The sequence below is a fragment of the Aphis gossypii genome, chromosome 2 (assembly GCF_020184175.1).
Source record: "Aphis gossypii isolate Hap1 chromosome 2, ASM2018417v2, whole genome shotgun sequence".
Classification (NCBI taxonomy): Eukaryota; Metazoa; Arthropoda; class Insecta; order Hemiptera; family Aphididae; genus Aphis; species Aphis gossypii.
The window spans coordinates 34,859,189-34,874,441 of NC_065531.1; the positions used below are offsets into that span (position 1 = coordinate 34,859,189).

The 15,253-nt window shown below is 23.8% G+C and overlaps 3 protein-coding genes across 4 annotated transcripts; 2 read left to right on the forward strand and 1 right to left on the reverse strand.

Annotated features, from left to right (window-relative positions):
- Positions 1 to 1,687: 1,687 nt before the first annotated feature.
- On the reverse strand, positions 1,688 to 10,353 carry LOC126550046 (sideroflexin-1). Of its 2 annotated transcripts, XM_050200841.1 has the most exons (9): positions 10,265 to 10,353; positions 5,292 to 5,509; positions 5,025 to 5,198; positions 4,493 to 4,591; positions 4,325 to 4,400; positions 3,575 to 3,660; positions 3,303 to 3,430; positions 2,987 to 3,171; positions 1,688 to 1,865 (listed from the first exon to the last, which is right to left on the reverse strand). In XM_050200841.1, the coding sequence occupies exons 2-9, from the start codon at positions 5,441 to 5,443 to the stop codon at positions 1,812 to 1,814; spliced, it is 954 nt and encodes a 317-aa protein (XP_050056798.1). In that variant the 5' UTR covers positions 5,444 to 5,509; positions 10,265 to 10,353; the 3' UTR covers positions 1,688 to 1,811. The 2 variants fall into 2 exon arrangements, with proteins under 2 accessions (XP_050056798.1, XP_050056797.1); XM_050200840.1 differs by lacking the exon at positions 10,265 to 10,353 and having other exon boundaries at positions 5,292 to 5,561.
- Positions 10,354 to 10,984: 631 nt separating this feature from the next.
- LOC114125380 (biogenesis of lysosome-related organelles complex 1 subunit 5-like) lies at positions 10,985 to 12,260 on the forward strand. Its single transcript, XM_027988996.2, has 4 exons — positions 10,985 to 11,191; positions 11,518 to 11,600; positions 11,676 to 11,864; positions 11,936 to 12,260. Exons 1-4 carry the CDS (start codon positions 11,173 to 11,175, stop codon positions 12,113 to 12,115), a joined length of 471 nt encoding a protein of 156 aa, XP_027844797.1. The 5' UTR covers positions 10,985 to 11,172; the 3' UTR covers positions 12,116 to 12,260.
- Positions 12,130 to 13,433, forward strand: LOC114125379 (uncharacterized). Its single transcript, XM_027988995.2, has 2 exons — positions 12,130 to 12,493; positions 13,031 to 13,433. The coding sequence occupies exons 1-2, from the start codon at positions 12,130 to 12,132 to the stop codon at positions 13,273 to 13,275; spliced, it is 609 nt and encodes a 202-aa protein (XP_027844796.1). The 3' UTR covers positions 13,276 to 13,433.
- Positions 13,434 to 15,253: the final 1,820 nt, after the last annotated feature.

Consider the following 15,253-nt stretch of genomic DNA (forward strand, 5'->3'; position numbering starts at 1 on the left):
AATTCAAGGTTATGCGTTAGAAATATTTCGTATTAGTGTTAATGTGTTATAGTGTGTTACCTTTATCTTTGAATAAAATGCGTCAATGTTTACTGAAAATCACTTAAAAATGCAATATACATAATGCCCTTTAAATTATGTACCTTGTTTTATTTAGGACACCCGTGGGGTAGCCCATTGTAAATATAAAGACTATACATAGTTTTCTGTTAGCTGTTGTTCTGTTTATCTTATTGTGTGATATAATGATTAACAAAATAAATGGTTGTATGTAAATTTAAGTGTACCTGCTAAGCCTACATAGCTTATATCCTATAACTATATAACAGGGGCGGCCAAACAGTCGATCGCGATCGACCGGTCGATCTTGGACAATTTCAAAGTCGATTGTGTTAAAATTTATTTTTAGAGCCACTCGCCCTATATGTTTCTTAATAATTATAGTTATTCAATAATAAAAAAAAAATGTATATGGAAGTCGATCCTCAAAGGTGAAGTACATTTTTATAGTAGATCGTGACCAAAAACAGTTTGGCCACCCCTGCTATATAATATGTCTTATAAGTTATAATGAAGAACTTTAAGTATTGTCATATTGGCGAGTGTATTGCTGTGACTTGACACATTTGTTAATACTTAATATTTTTTCATTGGCAACAAAAATAAGATTGGTTGTTCACGGTGCAAGGAATTTTTTTTTGTGATGAGTATAACAAGTTAGCACTAACGAATGCCACTCAATGCCATTGAATGTGGTATGAATTATGTTTAAATGAATTTACTTTAATCATTTGTGAACAGTTTAAGTGAACATTTATGTAGTGTCAGTGGAAAACTTCCCATTGTTTAAATTCATTATATGTATTCAATTCATAAATTGTTTTTAAGAAATTCGAAGTAATATGAACCTAATATTAAATCGAATTATAATTAATAATAAATATTAAATACAGTTTCTTCATATATTATTCATAAAAAATTACTTTATATTAAGTAATAAAAATAAATGCTTATGGTATACGGTTATACTCGAGTATATAATTTATATTAATTGGACAACTTTATAACATTTAAACGTGAATATGCGTCCATCTACTTCAACCTATTCTCAAATCTGATTTTTACAAAATCTATACTGTACAAGTCTTTACTGAGACTCATTTGGGTGTATGGTGTATAAATTTGGTGTTGCACCAAACCTTCTCAAGTCTGCACCAATCAAGCCTTTCAGTCTATCACTCTTCAATATAGCCTCGATCGCTTAATACGTAACAAACTAAACCTTAAATTAAGATCTTAACATTGCAACACAATTGTTGGTCAATATACCAACTATCCAAACTATACTATAGTTATAGGTTTCACACCAAACTGCAGCAACACCATCCTAATCCTTTAATCTCCCATCTATCATCATTCAACAAGTGCTCTTCCTGACAACCCAACACACCACCTCAAGAGGCGTTGGTGTCGAAATCTATTTAATTAATTTCTAAAATGATTAAATAAATAAATTACTCTGGAGGGTTCCATAGCTAGATGACTTCCCCCATAATGTGCTTCTAATGTTATTTTATTCTATGTATATATTTATTTACAGCAATCGTTTTTACTTATTGTAGATATATAATTAACTACAAATTGTAAATTTTCTTAATATTATATAACAAAAAAAAAAAAACGTAAATATAATCAAAATTAAATAATACATTTTATATATATATATATATATACATACATACAATAGTGTATATTATATAATAACAATAATTTTAAGCGGTATGTATAAAATATGAATATACTAATGAATACTAGAGACCTTTATTGTAGTATCCAATTTTTGAGTTGAACTTTTCTGCTGATTTCTGTAACATTAAGATAAATATAAAATGTGAATAATGAATACTTACATCAATTAATAAAATAATTATACACATATTTTATATTATGTATTTCAATCTTAACAAGTAAAAATTATGATGTTTAAAAAATTTATATCAGTGCTTTTATGAAGCGTTACGCGTGATAAACATATTATATTGTTCGAATTTCATCAAACTATATAACTATAATTACTACCTATACTCTATATTGAAATTGGTTTAGAAAAACAGGAAATTATTATAATATATTGGTAATATTCTTCCAAAGGTGAATAATTTCATTACGTAAACATTAATGTTTTTTATTATTGTGTTAATTACTATTTACTAGCAACTTATCTATAGCAATAGTATATCTACATTTATATTATTTTGTATTTTGTATAAGTTTTGAATTTGCATTAAAATATTTTGAAAATTTAATTAAAGAAAGAACATATAGTATGATAATTTTTAGTTGTAGAATAGATACTGAAGTGGATGGTGTTTGAAGTCTTTACTGTAGTAGAGAAAACTATGTTTTGAATTGCAGAAAAATGACTAAAAAAAAAAATGTTATTTTTTGTTTTAATCATTACCTTAAAATGTTAATTAATTTACATATTTGGTAAAAATGTAATTATTAATTTACAACAAAAAACAAAATAAATTTTATCAAAAATTGGTGTTAAGTAAGTATTCCTTTTTCAATATTTTTTTTCAATTAATTCTAATTATCTTGAAAAGTATCAAGAATTCCTTAACTCATCCTCCACCCTAAGGATTTCGATAAAATTTGTTGTCAGAAACTACTCTCAAAGTTAAAAATTGATATTTATTCTGTTCCAAATATAGATACAAAAATAAATAGATTTAAAAAACATGATTTTAAAACCAATTAACAATATAATCTTCGCTCCGCGATAGGAATTTAAAATATATTAATATACACTACCTATGTATAGTATGTATATAATGAATTGAATATTAAACATTATTTTAGAGTATATATTTCGAATCTTAGTATTCATTAAATTAAACTATGTAAATTGTGAAGTATGCTTATGCATACTAGCATAAGTATAGATGTTTTCATGTTAAATAGATATTTTAATTCATTATACCTGTAGTTCAGGTTCAAGTTTATCAATTGATATTGGCGATATTTGTGGATATAATGCACAACACATTGGAGTTGCAAAAGTCAAAAAGAATCCACACAATACAATTTGTAAGGGTGCTGGAGCCCATTTCATATTTCTTAACAAGCCTTTCTGTTCTATTGCTTCCATTATTACTGGTGATATTACTAAAATTAAAACAATATTTGTAGGTATACTCACTTAAAAATGTAATATTTAAAATAAATTTATGAATATATACATATATAATTTATATGTAATAATAATAATAATAAATACAAAATTGTGTAGTTCTTACCCATTCCTGGAGCGGACATTAATACGCGACTTAACACCACAGCCGTAATACCTTGCCTAGCCGCTGTTTTAGATTCACCTAGAATATTTTTATTTTCATCGTACACTTCAATTCCATTATCTAGTTCTCTAAATTAATCAGTTAAAAATGTTGTCAATATAATTAAAAAAACAATTAATATGTTATACTAATTTAATATAAATATTATATTTAATTAATATTATTAATTTTATTATTAATCATATTAATTTCAGTTTTTAATAGTTATTTACTTAATTCTCATTAAAGGTATGTTAATACAATTGGCTGCAGCAACAGCTGCAAATGGTACAAAACGGCCAGCAACAGTTGGTAATCTCTAAATGAGTGAAAAAACACAGGCTTATTAATTATTGACATTATTTTGTATCTTAGCTGTATATAATTTAAATTTATAATACATTGAAAACGTATCTAATGGTGTTAGTTAATGTATGCCATTGCTACGACTACCTATAACATTAAAATACCTATCCTTTCTTATACATTTATAGCTATATAGATATAAATATTTTTAATTTCGACCATAAAATAAATCACTTGATTAAAAAAAAATTCAGCAATAGATATTACTTAGTACATAATAAAAATAAAATAAAATTATATTTCATAATACTTATTTTATAGAATTTCTAAATTAAGAAACTTCTATCTTGATATTACGTTTTATAAAATATATCTAATACTAAATTTATTTGATTTATGTTGGATGACATACTAAAATTAGTAATGCACTATTATAGTCTATAATAATTATTAAATTATAATATTATAATTCAATATTACAATGCTAGATAATTTATAATATAAACATAAAAACTGTGTAGTTTTATAATACAATTATTATTATTATTTACATTATGTTTTTGTATATTTGTACCTAATTAAAAAAATATTAAACGTTTAAAAAAACAATAAGGAGTTTACCATAAAACCTTATATTTTTGAATTATACAACTACTTGTTATAAAATTGTTACTTACTTTAACCAATTTGTTTAAACCGAGTGCTGTAACTAAAGCGCCACTTGTAGCTAATACATAAGACTTAGCCACTTGACTTTAAATACAAAATAATATATAATTAGATACATATGAAATACTTAGTGTTATCATAAATTTAAAAATAATTAGTAAAACAAATCTTCATACTCAAAAGGCATAGGTGAGGTTCCACTACGATTAGTGTAGTTGACTAAAGCATTAAACGATTGATTGAACCATTGCCAAAAAATAACTGCTGGAGTGGTTCTGTTTAAAAATAATAATAAAAATAAATAAATAATCATTTACATAAATTTAAAATTTTAGATTTTAAAAATTGCCCGAGGTTTATCTGGATCAGAAAATTAATTTTATATTTTGATGCTTTGAAAGAAATATAATATGAGCACCTCTATGCAAATTTAAAATTTAAGTATCAATACAATTTTTTTTTAAAAATAATACCGTTTAATTATTAAGATATAAAGTAGTGTTTTTAATATTATGTTGTTTTTATTAGTCTATTTTTAATTCAAATTAATTTTTAAATATTCATAAATAATTTATTTTACAATATCATCTACACTGTTTTTAATTTTAATTAATTTATTTTTACACTCGAAATTTAATGAATTATTAATATTTAAGACTATTAGAATAATTTATACTAATTCAGATAAATATAAAAATATGTACTCACTTGTAAAATGTGACCATACAACCAGTTATAAGCATATTCATAGGCACTTGAGCTGACATTCTCCCAAAAATTATCATTTTATCTCCTGTCTCAGGATGGTATGCTGAGTCAACTACATCTTTAGCTTTGTAAACATCTTCTAATGTTAAGCCATCGGGTATACTATCGCCTTTTCTAAATAAATAACGTTTCAAGTTCTAGTTTTTCTGATGCTCGTTTGTATAGCTTATAATTTATAAAGTATTATATTTTTAGGATAATAATTACTTATAATTGTCCACGATCTCTTTACATTTCTCCAATTCGAAATTCGACTTAAAAATATTAAGTGGATTAGTAGTAGTGAAAAAATATTTAACTCGACCCCAATATTGAGTCTGATCCCAACGGGGTTCATCCAAATTCACTCGTTCAGTCATATTTAGTGTATTAACAGTTATAATACAACACGAGTAAAGTAATGTACAAATAACAAATCGTACAATCTACAAAAATGTAACACTGATTAAGTGTAATATACGTACAGAACTAAATACTAATATAAGTAGGAAGCATAATTATATAATCTTTAAACTACGGTTATACTATTGTAATTGAAGAGATCAGCAGATCATATATAATTTAATTATTATCGTATTTTGATAACAAGCTATGTTATTTGTACTCATTAAATATTATATTATGTACAAATGTACAATCCCGTGCATTTTTATAAAATCATCATAAATATAATGTAGCAACTTCCTATAAAAATACCTGATTAGCAACCAATTAGGTAAATGTAAACACATGTAGGTATAACTTAAAATAAATGTATGTATTATAATATTCTATTATATTGTATCTGACAATCTGAACACAATACAACGTTTTTTTTTTTACTACATGCGTAATACGTAAATATTTTCCACCGTTATAAACAATTTTCAACAACTTTGTTCTGGTATCTGAAATGTGACTGCAAGATTGTTACTATTCAAATAATAAATATATTTAGTTTACTGCTATAGTTATAACCAACAAATATAGCAAAAGCGCCAATTTCTATCTTTAAAAATGTCCCAAAATTATCTTAAAATATAGCCAATAAAAAAACTGACAAGGCTCAAAAATCCCTAAACGATAAAAAACGTAATAACATTTTTTTTTTTAAGTTTGAGGCATATTTTTAATTCAGTATGTTTTATATTTAGGTTAAATGAACAAAAGTTAGAATATTATATAATTATGAATTATGATAATAACCTGACCTATTATAAATTTATAAATTGAGCTGATGAAATAATAATATTATACATATAATAAAGATTTAATAATAAATTAATTAAAATAATATTTAATATAAAAATACAATTTAGTGTTATTTTTAATAAAAATGTATGTAAATCTGTAACTATATCAGTTTTTATTAATAATAAACTACAAATTATTTATGTAATTTAATCAAGAAGTAAAATTTCATATTTTAAATAAGAATTTGATTTGGAATTTAATGAGTAATAACTAACACATTATAATTGATTTATAATGATAGTTACGTATATAACAAATATATATTTTTTTCTAAAAATACTAAATTATTTCACTAGGTACCTAAAATATATTATCTGTAAGAATATAGTTTATTATAGTAATATAATATACATAATTATAAAAAATTAGCTACGAGCAATCAAATTCACCTTCAGTAATTTGGAATATCTTAATCTAAATTGGTATAAAAAAAATAATAAATCGACAATGATTCAAAAATATGTGCAACCTATAGAATCAAAACACATCACAAATAATTTTATTAAGAAGTATTTAGTCTTCCGTCTTCCTGGGAATCACCACTTTTCTCTCCTAGATGTATTTAAATTTGTATTAATCGGTGAGACTTATTAATTATTAAACATAAACACCTCATAAGCCATGTTGGGCAATATCAGCATATCTGTAACTCCCTCACATATTCTCATTCTTATAAAACATTACAAATTATAAGGAATCAGGCTATATAGCCTGATATGTATTCCAAAGAACATTTGTGAACTTTTCAGGCAAAATCTTAAAATTTCTGCTGTTCATTTAGTGATTCAATTTATCTAAGCTACTGAACTCTATTATAAAATTGAAGCTAATTTAATAATGTACTGTATGAATATTATTATGATCTTTATTTTGTAATCTCTACTAAAAAAAAAATAAGCTACCACATAATTAAGTTTAAAATAGAAAATAGATGCATTACTAATCCTATTTTTATTGCTCATATAATTCTTTTATCGAACAAAAACAACATTTTGATGTATAACTCAAAATTCACACGAGTATAATTTGTAAGTTATAACTGACAACTGTTATAAGTATTTAAAATTTTAGTGATCGGAGCAGTAAACTATTTTGCGGAGTATCACAGTATTACTTCACTTAGCTCACCCAAACTTTTAGCTCATAAATTACTCCTCTAAATTTAATTTATATGTATCGAAATATTTCGTATAATATTCTACTTCGAAATATGAAATTAAAGATGTGTGTGTATATATTTAAAAAAAAAACTTAAAAATTATAACAATAAAAAATATATATTTTTTGAAAAATGCATTATTTCGATTGAAAATTATGTATAAAAATATATTTACCAAGCATAAAAAGATGTATCAACGTATAAGATAATTTATTTAGTTATTTCATTTTCAATAAATAAATAATAAAAAAATTAGAAAAATAACAAGTTAGTGAAAACACCTTAAAAATAATTACATAGGCAAATAAAATTACACATTACCATGATAATTATTATTAAATATTGATTTATTATAATATTGACTGTTTATAATTTTAAATTATTCCATATATTTCATAGATATAATTTAAAGAATGTTTTTACTTTTTACAGTATTTTAATATTATTAGTATAATATTTTATACAAATTAAATGCAATGTATATTGGTATAGGTATCTAATATCTATTCTATTTATATGGTTACCTATTCGAATTTGTAACATATTATCATGATTTAAAATAACACACACAATATAATTAGGAAAGTTGAATTAATACTGTATTAGATGATTTTTTTATTATAAATCACACATTTTTTTTATATAGTGACAAACTGACTACGTACATTTTTTTCAACTTTATGGGAAAAGTATAAAATGTCTTATCTAGCATTAATACACAATTTTGAATTTTCCTTTAATTTCCAACAAAGTTATAAAAATACAATAAATACATTTAACATAAAAATTTTACCAAATGTTTTATTTTAATAATTTATTACTAATACTATACAACCACATTTTTTTAATGTGGGTGGGGGTGGGTCGCGTAACCAACAAGCAGTTAATTACAAAAAGGTTGGGAAACACTAATATAGCCTATTATATCGGCTAATATCAGTGGCGTATTCATTGTTTTTCAGGGAGGGGGGTTATAAAATTTAATAAATTTAAGTTTTATAAACAATCAAAAGCTAGTTTTAATTAATTCATTACTTTACTTTTTCAAAAAAACAAATGTTATTTAAAAAAAAAGTGTATAGTTGGTAAATAATATAATCATTTTAAATTTTTTTTTGTATTTTGAAGAAATTTTGAAAGGGGGGTTATAAACCCCTAACTCCTCTCTGAATACACCACTCGCTATTATAAAACCAATTTACTTAATTCTAAGTTAATTCTTAAGTCAAATTATATGATAACATTATATAATGCTATATATTTATAATATATATATTGAAATAAATTAAATCGTAAATATTTTATTGAGAACAATCATTGAGAGATGGAATAAAAACAAGAAATTCAGTATTAAATACACAAATAGTTAGTTTCTTTTATCTCAAACCTATGACATTACGGATTTTATTTATACACCTAAAACACATAACATGGAAATAAATTAGATCATTTAAAGTTCTGTAAATCATGTATGTTGAATAACAACAAATAACTAACACCACCGTTAATCTTGCAGTGTTCTCATAAAAATCGATGTATCACACCACTTTTTTTTTAGTCGGCGATTCGAGCGTCAAAAACACGCGATAAGCTCAAAAACGATGTGATGTCTCGATTCGTATGAGAATTTTGCAAAAAATACAACAAAATCGTTTATTTTTACATTTAAGAGAATGTTCTAAAAATAACTTGAAAAACCCAGATTTTGAAGATAGAAAAAAATTTTCAAAAAAATCTTCATTGGGTCATCACAGTGAGTGCACGTATACTAATGTCCTTATTCTTTTCAGAAACACCCTGTATACAGTACATTACTAACTGTATGTGTGACAAAATTATATTATTAGATTAAGATTGAGATTATTTGTACTATTATACTAAGTGGCCCACTTGAAGAAAAAAAGTTGGACATCACTAATCTAAAATATTTATTTTAGTTAAAAAAATACAAAAGATAAATTTAAAATTTAGGAATAGCAAATGCCCAATAGGTATAGTTTTTTATAATTTATAGGTTATCCAAATTTTTAATTTATACTTATTTAATACAGTGTGTACTTACTACAAAAATACGGAGTGTAAAAGTACAAATGCATTAACCGACTAACGAAAAAGTAAGTACTAATATATTATAGAACTGTAGAACTGTGTTATTAAATATTAAATTATAATCTCTTCATAATAAATCGCATTGTGATATTAACGGTATCGCTAATATAGAGTAAATTTAGATAACTGCAATAAATAATCAAAATAAAAACCCGTCTATTGGGAAAACGGTTCAATATATCTTAATAATATGCCACAATATTGCCACAATTTATTAAAATAGATCTAAAAATAATTGTCAATTAACACAAGTACACGACAACCTTGAATTTAGGAAATAGCTACATTACTTTCTCTGGTTTATTGTACCTGTGGATATTTTTATATCATTAAAAGTTAAAATATTTTTTATTTGACTTGATTAATTTATACTTCCTTAATTATGCTTTTGTTTTTCATTATTAACTAATAGATACCTAATTGGTTATTTTATTATTTCATAATTATTACAAGTTACAACCATTACAAAAATCAAGATTCTTGTTTAAAATATTAAAAATGAATAATGATAACATTTCAACCAAAAAAAATGAGGAATAATACAATTTAACTTTCGTTTTTTTTATCAGATGCACTGCAATTTTGTTTTAATAATAATGCTTATTTATACACAATATATAATAATACATTTTAAAAAAAATATTTTATTTTCATTTTAGAAATATAAGTAGGTACTTACCCAATAAATTTAAATTAGAAAACAATTATTGACGAGAGCATCTGAACATTTTAAAACATTAATTTAAATTGTAAACTGTAAACTGTAAAGTATCAATTGTCGATTACTATTAACTTAAGATCATAACTTATAATTCATGAGCAATAAACAATATCTAATGTCCTAATATTCAAGTAGGACGAAGGTTATAGGTTATAATTCTTATATTTGTTGACTTGTTGTATATTATTGACTCTTGTGTAGTTGTGTTGAAAATTATTAATACAAAATTATAGGTAATTATGCATTTCTAGTATTTTGCGTTGTACTTTTTAAATTAAAAAGTGTAACTTTCTTACCAGAGACAGTTTATAGCTAAATACTTAAATGTGTAGTTATTAATTATTAATAATAACTCAAACTATTAAACTATAATAATATTATAATACAAATGACATTATGACAGTAATTGAATAATTTCATTAATATTTAATAGATATCATAATTTTTAAATAATATAGATTGTTGTTCAACCATGTCTTAAGATAATTGTAGAATTATAAATTGTATTTAGTATAATAATTTATAATTATAATTTTATATTTTATTGTTCTGTACCTATTTCTGTACATCGTGGGTTCGGTATGGTTTTGTTAATACGATAAAATTATTTTAAATATCAAAAACAGTTTTCAAGTTGGTCATATTGTAGGTTATCAATACGCTATCTTATGAAAAGTATACAAAATATTTCAATATTACAAATTAAAATGTTTAATAACTATAATGTTCTAACAAACTAAATACTATAGTCTATAATTCTATCACGGAATAGATTAAATTAATCTGTATTTTTGTGGTTTTTAAAAACTGTCATATATGATTATATTTTTTTTATCTATGACGACGATATCTTTCATATCTACTAAATGACTGACATTTTTAAAGGTAATAATTGGGCGTTTTTATTTTTTATATTTTTACATATTTTATTTATTAGGTTATTAGATTTTAATACATTCAATGTTATATAATTTATATGTGTTATAGTAGGTAATATTATGTTTGAAAATATTCTGTTAGTCTGAGGAGCGCACAGTGTAAATTAATCAAAGAGTTTTATAAAAATATCAACTAGTTCATAATTTTTTTAAAAAACAACATGGGGCCTGTTCCCTGTTAATTTTAGATACATATTTTGTTAGGACAGCACTTCTTATGAACTACAAAAAGTGCTAACAAAGAGAAAAAATGATTTTATTTTTTGTTTTTAGATTTGAGTGATATTTGGGATAGGCTGTTTAGCCACCGTCCGTTCTTACAAGGAGAAATAAAGTATTTTTTATCAGAATTTGATGTAAGATTGATTCATTTATAAATTACCTGTTTGGTTTTACAATAATAAATAATTGTTAACTAAAATTAATTCCAGAAAAAATCATATAGAGCAGATGAAGAAAATCTAAACAAAATCGGTGAACTTATTAGTGATTTAAAAGATAAGAAAATTGAAAGATTTTTGCAGTCAAGTGGTGAAAATTTATTTTTATTAAATTCTGCCATTAATGAAGCTTTGAATTTGAGTCAAGAAATTTTAGATCAAGAAAATAATATAATTTCAGTAAATTAGCTTAACAATAATAATTATATATATTAAAATATATTTAAAATGTTTGGTTTGAATGTTTTTAGGAAGAAGACTTGAAAATTAAAAAAGAATTGCATGAAAGACGTCAAAAAGAATTGGAAACTTTTAAGTCCGATCTGAAAACTAGATATGAAAGTATAGATAATGATATTGAAGATAAGGTAGAAGCAATTAAAATACATTTTGAAGAAGATTTAAATAAACTTATTGCTGATAATCAGTAAAAAAAAAAAAAAAAATGGATTATAAATTAAAAATAAAAACTGATCCCCAATTGTTGGATCTGTTTAAAAAAATTAAAAAGTCTAAAGTTGATATTCCTACTCATGTCAGCGAATGTTTTTCTGTTAAAATGTTAGACCTAGAAGCCTTTAAGTGGTTTAGTGAAAATTTGAAAAAAATTGATGGTCCCCCTTTACACACATTAATTACTGAAGAAAGTATAGTTTTACCTAGTCCACCAATTGTGGAGTCAAGTCCGGAGTACAAAGAAAAAATGAGAAAGTTAGAGCAACGTCTAAAGAACAAAGAATATGATGCTATGACAAAAAATGTAGATTTTCGAAGAGTTAGATTACCTGAAGATACAATTTCTTATCAAAGTAAAAATGCATTATTTTAATATTGTAATACATTTAAATTTAGATTTTCTCTTTCATGTTCCTTCTGAAAATGATTTAATTAGCAACACCTTAAAAATCAGTGGAATTGTGATTTTTACCTAGTAGGTTACTCATTTAACAAATACACAAATATTTAATTGACTTATAAAAAATATTAACTAGTAATTTACATTGATAGTACAAAAAAAATTGAAGTTTTATAAAAAAAATTTAAAAATTGAAAAATTAAAATATCAATTTACAATTTTTATAAAAGAAAAAACTTACATTTTAATTGTAATGCTGACCAAATTTTAGAAGATTTATTAAGGTGCTTGAAGACATGACTTCAATTGATGTCATTCAGCATATTCAGTTAAATAAGTTTCCTTAATTGCCCCATTAAAATAAAATTTAAAAAAGACAAGGAATATGAAAGGGAATTATCAAACACCATGTTTTATGTTATATTTATTTTTAGAACATTGTCTAAACCATTAAAAAATTATGAAAAATTAATTATTTTTATGTTTTCAGTTAAACAAATCAATAGACAGTTAATAGCAGTTCTCCAATTTGTAATTTCAACTGCCGCTGGTTTTCTATTTGGATTTTTGGGTATTGAATTGATGCTAAGTACAACTTTTGATTTGGGATTTAAGTTATTATTGGGAATCATATGTGCTTTAATTATAGCATTAGCTGAAATTTACTTTTTAGCCAAAAAATTAGCTGAGGACTATGAACCATTAGATACAAGTGGCAAAGTTCATCAAGATTAATTATTGTAATTGATTTATATGACTTATTCTTATTTACTTCAAATAACTAAAATAATTAAAAGTATGTTTAAAATTATATAATAAAAATAGTTATATTTTTACCTATTTATTTATGTATACAAATTAATGAATAAAACATTTCTTTATTAAGAAAAATATTTATTGATTTTAATTATTAAATTATTTAAATACTGTTTTAAATACCTGTTTTTTTTTTATAGATATAGTTATAAAGTTTGCATATTTGATCAATGAAAATTTTAAATATTGAATATAATGTCTTTAAATAGTTTAACATTTGTGTTAAAATGGTTTAAATTTATTAATAATAGGCTGATTTTAATTAAAATTATACATTACATTAATTCTATCTTAATATTTTACTATCTCGTTTACAAATGCATTCTTTTAGTGTTGTTTTTTGTTTGTTACAAAATAATAATCGTTATAAAACAAACCTTATTTTACGCTGCAGTATGTAAGTAATTATCATTTTCAAGTTTCAACTAGATAAAAAGCTGAGACATATTTTAATTTTAATTTATAAAGAAACGTGGATTATTATTAAAATATTTAATTTCACCTATACTAAAATCGGTGCTGCTCTCATATGCGGACTACTGACACGTTTCTGCTCACCTTAGCGGTCTACCTTGTAAGACGTTAATCGCAATGAAATTGCAAAACGATTATCGCATAATACTTATATTGTAATGCCATGTTTATATTTTCATAATTATAATGTATATTTATTAACTCAAATTTGAAAAATATAATATAATAATAATAAAATGTCTACATAAAATAAATAAAAACCTTAATATAAAAAATAATAAATGTCAATAATGATGTGATGTTACATAGTCAAAAAATAAATATCAAAAATAATTAACCTAACTTAACCGCCATTCTTCAGAACTATACTTATAACATGGCAATGTTTCTTCAGCAGTATCTAATAAACCATGCTCCCTTAAACACAGTGGCATTCTCTTCTCTCTGCGACAGCCTAATAAAAATTTTTAAAATGCTTAATGCACATGCATTACTGTGTAACATGATAACAAATTCAATAATCTTGTAAGTTATGTATTGGTCGTCGATTGTGTTGTACTGCATTTAAATTTGTATACGTTTTGTATATTGTGTGCACAGGGCCCCCAGATAACCCCCAGCTATTATAAGGGTCCGTAGGCCCATTGAAATTTATTTGTAATTTTTGAAATTTTAGCAGAAATACTTATTTTATATTAAATAATATTGTAAAATAACATTTAATAAAATATACTAATATGAAATAGTCATTGATTTAATTGATTAATGATAGTTAATTTAATATTTAATAAAATTGTATTTTCTTTTTTAATTTAGATGTAATTGTAATAAAAAAATAGAAAAGACATTATTAATGTTGAAATACTTATAAATCTTGATTTTTTATCATTTACTAGCTAACTCGACAGATGTTATTCTGTGAATATTGAATTTGAATTAGTATATTTAATTAAAAAACAAATATTATTCCAAAAATTGTTATATAGATGGTAAATTGTATTTTTGGAAGTTTTATAAAGGGCCCGAAATTTTATGTGGGGGCCCTGTGCACACAATATACAAAACGGACACAATTTTAAATGCAGTACAACACAATCGACGACCAATACGTAACTTACAAGATTATTGAATTTGTTATAATGTCGCACAGTAATTGTAGAAAGGTTAGGTATAAAACCGATTTTATCTTTTAGTTGATGTACGTCTTTATGAAATAATTTTTTTTTTCTGCTTCGATATGCGGTCTACATTTATGATGGTAAACTGTATGCATTTGTAGTTCGCATATGAGACCAGCACTCTAAAATCATAATAATAATTATGAAACTAATACATTCTCTGTTTTGCTCGAAACTGATATTGTAGCCAGGATTTATTTCTGAATGGAGAGGAAGGATGACATTAAAAAAATATTGTAAACAAA